Below are 12,683 nucleotides of genomic sequence, written 5' to 3' on the forward strand. Positions count from 1 at the left end.
TAGCTGTACAAACAACCATAACTATAAACTGTATAAACACGGATAAATGTGGCTTATTTCTTTCAAAAGTAGCTGATTGTTTATCCTGAACTCCACGCTAATATGAGTACAAACTCTTATGTATCATATCGCACTCTGCTCACGTTTAACCCCCTCTGCTCCTGTCACTCAAACCCCCTTTTCCTGAGTGTTTACAAGAGATGAGGGACAATAGAGCAGTTCTGTGTAATTACAATCACAGCAGCCGACAGGTAAATCACACAAAATGTCAACTAAGTCAAGTCTGATTGGACTGGGAGCATGGTGAAGAATCTACTCCGGCACGCACCTCTTCCTCTGACACCCTGATTTTTTGGCATTTTTCTGACACCTCATCTCCAAAAAAAAAAGAAAAGGTGCCTGTTTGATATGCTCCTCCACTCCTCCTCCTCCGGCTGCTGTGTTTGTTCTCCAGCTCTGCCGCATGTCATAATGGGCCGAGGCAAATCACTTCCAGCCCTGAGCCGAGATAGTGATTGTATCAAACTGACCCCTAACAAGCTGTCAGCTCACATTTGATAAAGCATGCATCAGCACCCGCCGGCTTGGCATCTATTTGGACGGAGTGGACAGGTCTTATTCAGGCGGTCTGATTCCCTGTGCCACTTTCTCTCCGCTTTCTCAGACACTTTCTTGCGCTAATGATGATTGCATCCATTGGTGCAATCTGATACACGCAGCTGGAGTCCACACAAGTCAAAAAAGAAGCTGCCTGAAATGTCTGATCAAATAGATAATGAATAGATGGATGTAACACCTCAGTTTCTCCTATTACATCAGCTTAAAAAATCCGCAGTTTCCCAGCATGCACATAGAGGGAGCTCGTGCGTCCTGAGAAACCACAGCGTGGAAATGCTGAATGAGTGAGTGAGAGTGTGTGTAAGAGCGACAGGCAGAGAAAGAGAGAGAGAGAGAGAGGTAGGGAGAACGAAATCTCATCGTAGAGGAATAATAACGCAACACAAACCTGCAGCGAGGTTTCAATTGAAACTGTGCGCGAGGTTTTAACGTGCGTCCTCGCGCAACTTTGTCCAAGTAGGTGGAAACCCGGTGAGGCAGTGTATGCACCCGAGGCGGCGTGACAAGTTAGGAGAGAGGGGGAAAAAAAGGGACTCGCATCACTATTTTTAAATGTGAGATTTGAAGGGGGGGGGGCGTGGACGGCAGAGGAGCAGCGCTGAGCATGTTGGCTCCTGGCTGCGGTTCCAGTGTGGTGATGTGCCGGCTGGAGGAAGAACCGGACTGCGCGTAGACTGAGCGGTCGGACGCGGAACTGAGCGTTTACAGGAGCTGACTTTCTATCATTCTGGATTTATTTCTTCAACGCTCTGCCGTTTTTGGCGATACAGAGGACTTTCAGGAAGGGGGATACTCCGTAAAAGCGTTTGTGAAGACGCAGCAGTCGGCGTGCGTAACGGACGAAATCTGGTCGAGCAGCTATTTGAATGACAACAGTTTGAGGCAACTGCTCTCTTATTTGTTTAAAGGATAATTACTGGAGCTGAGAGCGCGTGGTAAGTCACCGTGGGAGAGTACAGTGGATGTTTTAAAGACATTTGGGATTTAGAATCTGTGTCAAGTAGAACTGAAGTGATCTTCATTTGTAAATATTGACAGGTGTTGCAGTCATGAGCCTTTTATTCATGTAAGGCTCTGTATTTATGGATTAAAACACACGCTTTGGGATGCTAACCAAACCTGTGCTATGGATGATCCAAACATTGTTTAATCCAGTTATTTTTACTTTCCCAATATTCAGTTAAAGCGCACATTTCTATAAACAACCTTATCATGCGTTTTAAAGGCTGGATGGGAAAGTAACCGTCACTTCAGCGTCTCTCTCCGACTTGTAGCCGATCAGGCAGCAGCCAAAATGACAAGCAACGGACCTGTCATCGTCTACGAGTGGCTGAAGACCCTCCAGCTCGCGCAGTATGTCGAGGCTTTTGTGGATAATGGATACGACGATCTGGAGGTTTGCAAACAGATTGGAGACCCGGACCTGGATGCCATCGGCGTTTACATCCCTCACCACCGGCAGAGGATCCACGACGCGGTCAGGAGGCTCAAAGAGGAAGCCCAGGAGACGGCCAGTGGACTCTACTTCACCTTAGAGCCCATGCCACCCGCAGCTGAGATTTACACCAGCCACATGGTGGACCAGTATGAGTCCAGGCTGCGGGGATCCAAATCCTGGACCGAGCCCAACAGTGACCGCATCGGGCGTAATGGGGGGTACATGGGCGCGCAGAGGAACCTGACGCTGGGCAACAGGAGGGAGCTGGTGGTTTATCCCAAGCTGAAGCTGAAGATCATGATCAGGGATAAGCTCATCAGAGATGGCATCAACCTCGCCAAGCCGCCCTACTCTAATAAGGTAAGAGGGACCCTGGTAGACACAGGTCACACGCACTAAAGAGAGCACCACCATCACCTGGCAGAATGGATGATAGCACGCGCACACACACTGCCTAATGATCCTGACATTTATAGCCAGATAATCACTTTGAATTCTTTTGAGAGAAATCAAACCTTTAATAAAACAAAAACATTTTTTGATTCTTATAGAAAGTTTGCATTCATGAATATGACATTTTGCTATATGCATTAGTTATTCATATCTTTGTTGTATTCAAGAATGCTACATGCTACAGGTACATATTTTCAAAATAAAGGTCAAAATAGCTGCAATAAAAAGAGGAAAGACTGTTCCATGAATGTCTCATAAGTGGGTAAAATGTATCAGTTCTTTATGTGGCAACATGTCCTGTAATATTTGGCACAAACTAATCGTTTCAATAAAATGAACTGCATGGGAGTCGCAGGAAAGAATACAGACTTCATGCAGTCATGTGCAATATTAATAATGTCATAATATCAATAATAAAACAGTCATAGATGTTCAGTACTCCTTTTGAGATCATTAAGACTCTACAGCAGCTCCATTCAGACTCAGTTTTCAAAATAAAAGTCAGACAATCCTTTCACATTCAAGGAAAGCTTAGTCAAGAAATGAGTTTTATTGTGAAGGCAGAGCTGGCTGTTTCTGCAGTGTGTTAGAGTTATGGCACAAAAAGGAGCTGACCTCTGCATCCTCTGTCATTCAGCTGAAATGTCATTGTCATTCAGATAAAGTGCACGCTCTGTGTAAAGGGCAAATATGTATATCACTGATTTCAACATCACAATAAGGCAACGTGCCACAGAGTCATAGGTTAATCCCGGCATGATGCCCCGAACATGTCGGCCCTGCCGCACTCTGCAGGAGCACTGAGAGGTCGCCGTCACTGTGAATGATGGCGATGAAGTTCCTGCAGATCGATAAGCAGAGAGCGGAGAGGAGATCCTGAGGAGCTTTCAAACCCGCCTGTGATTTCCAGCAGGGGGGGCGGTGAGAAAGATTTACACTCTGATTATTAATCTACCCTGACCTCACCTGTCCGCCGACTCGCCTCAGCGTTCAGCGTGGGTGGATCAACAAGGCCCGGGAGCACATGAGCCTGGGCTCTTTGCTGTGATGAATGGGCAGCGGGCCGTTGATGGCAGGGCCAGTAAATGAAGAAGAGCGCCCAGCTGGGTAGCGATTGCAGCCCTGCGAGGAGGCAGACTGAGAGGGCCTCTTGTTTTCACAGGACTGATAGTGACCTTTTCTTCACAAGTGTCTGAATCATATGCTTCACCAGCTGAGAGGGCTCCACTGAATCACGGCTGTTTACATACAGGGAGGCTTTTGATTGGCGGGTGCGCCGGCCACTGAGGAGGCAGAGGTTGTGTCCTTTGTGGGGGGGTTTTTGCAACATGCAGTTTTGTTGACAAGTGAATAAAAAACCTGACGATGCATTTGGAATATTTAATGAAAATATCAATCCAGAGTAAAAGTAGCGTATGAGCAGAGCAACAGTCTTTATCTATGCTTGTGGTTTGGAGCTTGTTTGGAATACTTGGACTTGTCCTAATTCAGTGGTACTTCTATTTTTGATTGACATTACTTCCTTGGGAATTACTGACTTTGTCTTTAAAGGAGCAGTTCGCCCCTGGAAAAAGCCACTGTCAGTCAAAGCTGTTGCTCTGTGTAATCCATAGAAGCAATAATTTTTGAAATTGGCGCCATAGCTGTGGAGAAAGTTGTACAAACAGCTCTCGGTTTCGCCTATTCTACATTCCTACAACACCCAGCATGCATTGCGCCCCTCCCTCTGAAAGGAACGGCCCGGCGAGAGATGTTGGAGTGAAATACGACTGTTTTCCATTCAGAGCGGTACAGAATCTGAAATTGGACGAGAATATACCGGTGGATCATCTACATAATCTTCAGGTCTGCAGTCTACATTTCAAACCTGACGATTTTGAACGAGACATGACATCGGAGGCGGGCGTCCTAGATTAACGAAGTGTAGTTTAGCGAGCTCCCTGGCCTCCGCCAGATGACGTGTTTTACCTAGTCTAGTGGAGGTTTTCCAGGGCCCACTGGAGAAGCGGATAGCGTCCTCCGAAGGCGCAGAGCCAAATTGCATTAGCTCCCCATAATAGCATGATAGGAATGAGGTTGAAAATCGGTGACCTGGCCCTTTAAGTCCTCAGTGTTTCTGGTTATGGCCCTGTGCGACACACTGGTTGTGTGTGCGTGTGTGTGTAGCTTCTTTTCAGCCTCGCTTGCCATTCCAACTGGACCGGATCCTATAAGAATATGGTGCTCATTTCGTGACAGTCATTCGTGGCTACTTCAACTTTCCACACCAGGATTTATGTTGTACGACCCAAAACCATGATATCATTTTCTTGCGTTCTCGCTTTTCACACTGATTCCAGCCTTTATTCCAATTTTCGCATGTTTTGTAAGCTCCGTCTGCATATTTCTACCACTTTGGCTAACTGTGAATCCCACAGAGATTTGGGATTTGTGAGGGATTATCTGTCGAAACCACGGCTGAAACAAAGTGTTGGATCCAGAGGGTTAAACGATCCCTCCCTTTGAAGGCTGTATTTATTTAGAGCCAGAGCTTTGGCATTGAGGCTTTGGAGGTGGAATGAGCAGGTCAAGGTCTTTCTGTCTCTCTCTCTCCCTCTTGCGCTCTCTCTCGTGTGTGTGTGTGTGTAACCCTGCAGTTTGGAATTGGCTCCAGCCCAGTGCTTTTCTCCCCAGGAGGAGTGAGAGGAGTGTAAGAGATGGAGCTGTGACCAGCTGATGGAGGTTTGACTCACTCGGCCTGTGATTGGTCTGCAGATATCTCCCCTCTCTCTGCCTTTGAGACGAGATGTCAACCCCCAGCGGAGTCTGCGACCGGAGAGGCAGACTCGGGGCAATTACAGGACACACAATGTCAGTCTCAGGGGATGTTCATTGTATAGTATAACCAAGATCTCATCCACATTTAAACTGTCCTCTGTGCTCTCAATACGCCCGGATTTTCATGGAGTCTGGTCTGACAGTTCCCCGCTTTGTCTCCTTTGTTTGTCATTATGCAAATTCATACCTAATATAAACACTTAGCCTGAAAATGCTCTCTGGTGTATGCTATACTGTCAAACAGTTCACTGAAAGGACTCTGCTGGGTGTAATAAATACCCATGATCCTTATCAAGGCCGCAGAGACCCCTTGTCTGAGAGAGAGAGAGAGTATTATTTCTTAGCATGTAAACAAACACTTGTGCTACAGGCTGCATGTTTCTAGATCTCTCATCGGGGGACAATATAAGCCGAGAAAATGCTGCTTCCAGTCTGCCTGCTGGTGAATCTACTGCAGTACTGAAGAGCGCAGATTTGGCTGAAAGTTCCTCATAAATGACTGATACTGACGGTAAAATTCACCCAATCATTCATCCTTTCTCTCCTTTGTTAATTGCAGCAGTTGGCATACTACACTCAACTTGATCGTTTTCTTATCCTTGTGAGATAAAACATTTCAGGGTCGCCGAGGGGCTGGAGCCTATCCCAGCTGTCATTGGGCGAGGCGGGGTACACCCCAGACTGGTCGCCACTTAATCACAGGGCTGACACGTAAGCTCTTTTTACACTGGCGGTTCAAGGCGGGATTATTAGGCCTCTGTAGGCAGAATGGTGGGGCGAAGTTGTTCCTCCTTTGAGCCGGCATCGGAGGTAGTAACAGAGGCGATGCACGGTAGGCTCAGTCACTGCGGTTACACCCACTGAGTGGCGAAAGCTTGTACTGAGAGGTTGTAAAATGGAAAGAGATGTTGTGCGACAAGAAGTCGGAGCTTTCTGTTTACAGACGACCAAAAGCTACAGAAAAGAGAAGCAAATGGATCACTGCAATTTGGAGCTGGTCTCCAGGCCCTCAAAGTGGATTTGCGTTTGCTGTTTTGCGTCTAATATGTTGGATTGTTCGGTGAAATCATACCTTAAGTTGTACTAACTACTAATCATTTAAATACCCAGCCTCCTTCATGAGGATGGGATACTAAATAGCGTACTCCATAAAGCAATCTGTATAATTTAATTTCGCCAATAAACCCTGCCTTGAAGTGCGACCAAGCGTCAAGCTTTTGTTTGCCTTCAGGCATCGCTTTGTGTACTTCTTGTGAAATCAGGTCCATATAAATGTCAGGAAACAATTTTGTCGATTGTCCACGGACCACTGCGTCTTTGGTAAACTGTATGGATCTCTGCTGAGTCCAGGTGCCCTTCATTTAAGCACATATTTGCCTGTTTTACTCCCGATTTTGTTGTTTCCCCAACTGAAGGCAGCCATGTTGCTGCGTCTGACTGTAGGGGACGTTTTGCGGCGGGAAAGTGACGTCTATTCTGTTTTATCTTCACGTGTGTGCTTGTTCTGTCTCTAACCTGGCTGCTGGACAGATTTTCCCTCGGGGACAATAAAGTTTAAGTTGAAATCGAAGGTGCTATCACATTTTACGCTGTGGTGACTTCCAGGGATTAAAAACTTTTATCTTCTCAGTGAAAAAAATACCACTTTTCCTTTAAGTGATTCTCCTCAGGGCCACACAATTTGAAGATGTGTTCTCCTCCAGAGAAAAGAGGCTGCAAACAGCAGACAGTCAGTCATAATAGCGCCTCATTGTTAGCGCTGCGTTCGGGGAGGAAGTGGAAGCTAAACACTGGGAGATTCTCCATTGTTTGTATGGAAGCTGATGGAGCCACATGTCCTTTCACTACTGCTCTGTTTTGCAGTCCCAATTTCCGTCCATTGAAACCGGCTGCGGAGGCAAGTGTCCAGCATTGTGCCGATGGGTGGGTGATAAAAACTGGGTGTCATGCCGAGACTGAATAAATAGATTGGCGAGTTATTTTTATTGGCTAAACGAGGTTTGGTGGGTGTTTGGGCGGTGGGGGGGGGGAGCTACTGTCTCCACAAACACTTTTGGCAAGTTGCATGTTCAAGGCCCCCTTTCTCCGACTCCCACAGAACAGCTGATCAAATGTGGAGGGTGTGAAGCTTGAGAGGCCTGCAGCTTTACGGGCGAGGAGAATGTAGAAAATGCAGCAGACGCCCAGAGGTGTTGCGTCTGTTTGGGGGGAGCACAATAAAAGGCAGCTTTTAACTGACTTTGTTATGAGGTTTCTGTAAAGAGGAAGTTCATCACCTTACATGCCCAAACACTCACCTCACTTCCTGTTTCGGTGCTTTCATCTTGATTAATAACCCAGCACTCTCGCCAGGCAGGAAATTAGGTTTATGTTTAAGATGACCTGTGCTGGCCCACAGTGGCTGTTAAGGGATCTCGGGCTGACTGGGCACCTGCCAAGGCTTAGTGTGAAAATAATTTCAGCGCTTTTACCCCCACTTTTCTAGTCTTAAAAATGTAATATGTTGGAGTCAAAGTCTGACATCTTTTTCCACTGCAAAGTCGCCAGAGTCTATATATTCACAGGTTAAATGCCAAGCACAGAGAAGCCTGAAATTGATAGGAAACAACGCAGTGGCACAGATCTCTGTTGTAGATCTACTACATATACATGTGCCTATGGGATAAGAAGAATACTTCAACTGATTATACGGCTAAACTAAGAGTGTTTTCACTGCCTTAGTGAGAGCTTTTCATGAGCTTTTCATTTCGCCTATGTTTGCCCGCCCTATATCCTCTCCATCTCCGTCCCATGCTCGCTATAGAGCTGGCGTTTTGCCATACGGAGGGACCAAATCCTTTCACAACAGCCTCGGAGAATTCTGCTGAAAGGCTCTGTTTGCTTAGTCTTTATTAAGGGCTCCTTGAAGGCATAATCAGGCAAGGACTCATAAAAAGAGGAAGTCATAAAGAAGCCAAGGACCGGCCTCTATTGTCCTGAGAGGACAGAGAAAGTCAATTAGCAAAGAGAGCTGCTGTTTACATTGTAGAGAAGCGGGGTTACGTGGCGCACTAAAGGGGATAGATCACATTCCCATCAGATGGAAAAAGACCCATATGCGCTTCCTTTAGTGGCTCTTTTTGTAAACAACCCGTGTTTAGTGGCCTTTTTAAACCATCTCGGTAAGCATAAACTACAAGCACCAGTATTTAGCTGTCTGAGAGCAGCAACTGATGGCTATCACAATGACCTTTGACCTCCTGTTGGACTAAAATGCAAAGCTTTGATGTGATCCAAGCCGAGGCGGTGACCTTTTCTGGTTCTTGACGGCAGATTTAGCAGCTGAGCAGTGTTAAATTTACCTTTCGTTCATCACCTCAACTGCATGTGATCACTTTTCCATCTGTAGGAACTCATGTGTGAAATAAATCCTGTGATAATTTGCACTCCTGTTTGTCCTGAAAACTTGAGAAGAAGCCACGTTAAGTAGTTCCTTAAGTGCTTCTCATGCAAAAACATATCTGTCCTCTTCATGGTTTTCCCCTTTTTGTAATACTTTAAGGGAGTTTCTGTCCGTCCGTCCTCAGGAAAGACTCGACCGCTCATCTCCTGGGAGCATGTGCAAATGTGGGAAAGCAGCTTTTATTCTGTATTTGCAGCTGGCCCTCTCATTTCAGCAGGACGGGGTGAGAGGGGCTCCCTCCTACTGTGCAGCTTCTCACATGATCAACAGGCTACTGGGGGGCGCTTTTTATTCCGCGGACTCGGTTAGAAAAATGACACATTTACAGTTTAGCCAAACTTCACTGCATTGCTCTCTCTCCGTTTGCTAACAGGAGTTATCCAGCCAAGATAATCTCAACATTTGGACGGTTAGCTCATGTTGAAAAATTACATTTACGCTTGCGGCTGTATAAATGTCACTCCTTTTTAGCCTTTGGAGATGTATTCTATTTAAATAACACATGTAAGCTACAGTATATGTATGTCACTTTAAGTTACGCGGTCATGGTAACCTCTTTAAATAAAGCAGCACAGGCAGTCAGCACAGCCATTTCATTTTCCACAGTGGGCCGGGGAGCAGGTCCTGATGACACACATGCATGACAGATACATTATCAGAGCTATTCTGGTCCAAGGTTTCTGCTGCTTCCAGACAGCCTGTCGACATGAACTCACAGGATCTGCAGCAGGAACGACTGCAGGCTGCGCTATCAACAGTAAAGTTAAACTATGTTTTATAATCAGCCGTAAAATTCACTTTATTATTTTTCCTTTGTGTTTTCACAGCTTAAAAAGTCACAGAATTGGCAATGTTGGATCCCATCGGCTGTAGTCTGACGGCGATATAGCCTCTGGGACAACGGTGAACATGCCGGCCCTGTAGCCAGCGGTTAGGGACTACTTCCATTCAAGACTTTCTTTTCCGCGTGCTGCTTTGTTTACAGAAAAAGAAACCGTTTTTCTTGTGATTGACTTTAATTGGTCCTCAAGAGGAAAAGGAACGGAGGTCGGCTCAATCATGATGCATTCAAGGAATTTGGGATATCTGAACGCTGAACGACTTTCATGACACCGCGTCAAGGGAATGTAGCCAAACTCGATCTGAATTTTAGCTCTAGTACAGATTGTTAGCTGTTAGCATGCAGATGTCAGTTTATAGAGATGAATTATAGGCGAAATCGTTGTCTAATGGCCGCTGATGGGAGCCGGGATGTCTTTACAGCGCATTACGTTCCGCCTGCTTTTGCTCTCCACGTGGGCTGTTTTTCCTGCATACGCCGCAGCCTGCTGATACGCGATTGGTCAATATTACTCTGACTACAAGCGTGCTACAAATACAGAAATCTCAAGTCGTAAAACTAGAGCTGCTCCTTTGAATTCGGCTCACATTTTTATGTTGTCAGTCAAATATCTGCACTTGTATTTTTTAGCTGCTACACTTGACATAGAAAGGCAGGTGAGACAGTATGGCAAGCTGTAAACTCAAATAATTGTAAAATTAACCCTTAAGCGTTCAAGGTTCAAAGGTGTTTACTGGGGGCAGAAATAAATATCCACAGACGTATACAAAAACTCAACTCTGTGATTGAAAACCAGCGAAAACATAAAACGTTAAAAAACCGTCTCAGACGCTCTTCAGTGTGGCTAGCTTAGAGCTGTTAGCCAAGCTATCGTTAGCTTTAGCTCATTAGCTGACTAAAATCCTTCCTCTGGTTAAAAGATATGGTAAAAGACACTGACTTGACTTGAAACACAAACAAAGTAACTGGCTGGAAATATTTAAATGTACCTCAACAGCCTGCATGAGTCGTAAAACACGAGACTTACGTCGGTTGATTCAGGACTTTTCTGGGCAAACAATAGTTGAAGCTGTGTAGCTCTGTTGATAATCTGAGTCGGGTACAGCTGTACTTTAAATTCAAGCCTGTATGTTTTTGGTTCAGTGCACAGAAGGATTTCCTTGTCAGCAACAGCAAACGGAGAAGCTGGATGTTCAGTCGCTGCTGGGTTTTTACACATTTTTCTCCAGCTCTCACTCATTTTCCCCAAAGCTGAGGACAGATATAACCTAAAGAAATCCTACTCACATTATCCTCTGCTTTAGCTACAGTACATGTACAAAATTATGACCCTGTACTCCTCTTTGAACAGTAACAGCAAAATGAAGATATCAAGAGCCCCAGCAGGATGGAGAGTGACAAGAGAGCAGGCCCGAGCATCTGTCTGTGTCAGGATCCAGATTGCAAACGCACTCGCAAATCAACACATCCGCACATGTTTCCCCTCTCTCTACGTCTCTGTCTCGCACACACTCATTACAACACTCGCCGTGATTGCTCTGGAGGGGATCATTAAATGTTCTCATAAAAACAGAACTTGCTAGAAAGACGCGACCATACGTGGTTGGATACACGCTGTATGCATGCTGTCACTAAATCGGGTTGGTTTAGCTGTGTTGCCTTGGGCTGTCATGTGTGACCTACAGTCCAAGAAGGCTGATTACTTCTGACTCCCGTGCATCTGCAGGCTGGGAGGTCGCACACTAAAGGGGATAAAAGTTGACGTAGAGACAAAGTTATTTAGCCATCAAACCATATGTTTGTCCTGTACTCTCACGCTGACCATTTTCACGGTTTACGTGGCAAACACGAAGGTCGGGATAGAGCTGTACTTCCACCAATACGAGTGTCGAAACATTTCTCAAGCCGCTTTCCCATACGGTGTTAGTTCTGCAATCTATAATTCATTGTGCTGAAAGGGTCAGATCAGCAATAAGCAGGAATAATCTATGAAGGTCACGACCTATTTAATCAGCCTTTTTTTAAAGGTTTAATGTAATCTTGCATCATCTGTAGGCCGGAAACTACTCATGACTTTCATTGTTGAGTAATCTCGATTATGTGAAGGCATCATTATGATTGCTTGTTTTTTCTGACCAATGGTTCAAACCCCAAAGTTATTAAACTTACAGTGATATATTTTTATATTATTTTTGGGGCTTTTTATGCATTTATTTACAGAGATGACAGTGGATCGTGTTGGAAACAGGGAATGACGCACGGCAAAGGGCCGAGGGCGGGAGTCAAACCCGGGGCCGCGGCATCAAGGACTGTGGCCTCGCTACATGTGATGTTGTTTTAACCACCGAGCTAAACCCGTGGCCAATTTGCAATGATATGATTAATTAAATTAAAATGCAACAAATCCTCACATTTTGGAGGCTGAAAGCATTTTATTTTTGCTTTTTTGTAAAAAAAAAAAAAATGAATTAAACTTTTAAATTGACAAGCAAAATTGCTAATTTCCCATGAATAAACTCAAACAATGGAATAATCCGACTATTTTTAGAGCACTAGTCATTTGCTTGTCTGTGCATGAGATGGATTATTTTAAGCTCCTTTAGAAGAACTCTGCTCCTCGACGAAGAACTTTCTAGTCATTCGCCTTCAACAAGATTAAATAATTTTGTCTCCTATGAAGATGCTGTTAAAAATGAACATCAGTGATTCCTGCAGTGCATGTAGCTCTGACGAGCTCCATGAATCAGAATGATGAGGCCTGACACAGATGCTGGTTTGAGTCATCCTATGTAGTTGAGTTCCTTACCTGCAACTACATAGGTGCTGTCTTTAAAGCACGAGCCTTTTTGGTGGGTTTAAAGTGCTGCTGCCTTCAACAGAGCCCTGCATGTAGCTACAGTTTGGCTCATGTCAGCCCATATTATCTTGGACTGTGTTTAAGGGATATAATGCAGGGGTGTAGAGAGATGAGTGAGGCATGATATGAGTGAGTATGAGTGTTAGAGAGACAGACAGGCTGAGTGTGTATAATTACCTTGTCTGAAGCCGCTGCCAGCTTGGTGTACGGAACGCAG

General features: G+C 45.2%; 1 protein-coding gene across 2 annotated transcripts in view; it reads left to right on the forward strand.

Moving 5' to 3' along the window:
* The first annotated feature begins 952 nt into the window (after window positions 1-952).
* The window catches only part of sash1a (SAM and SH3 domain containing 1a), a 176,127-nt gene continuing 164,396 nt past the window's right edge, over window positions 953-12,683 (forward strand). For both annotated transcript variants that reach the window (XM_069683770.1, XM_069683778.1), the window contains exon 1: window positions 953-2,416. In XM_069683770.1, the coding sequence (XP_069539871.1) occupies window positions 1,913-2,416 (504 nt within the window). In that variant the 5' untranslated portion in view covers window positions 953-1,912. The remainder of the gene's footprint in view (window positions 2,417-12,683) is intronic.

The sequence above is a fragment of the Semicossyphus pulcher genome, unplaced genomic scaffold, assembly GCF_022749685.1.
Source record: "Semicossyphus pulcher isolate SPU_LCO1_2020_fin unplaced genomic scaffold, fSemPul1.0.p SCAF_11, whole genome shotgun sequence".
Classification (NCBI taxonomy): Eukaryota; Metazoa; Chordata; class Actinopteri; order Labriformes; family Labridae; genus Semicossyphus; species Semicossyphus pulcher.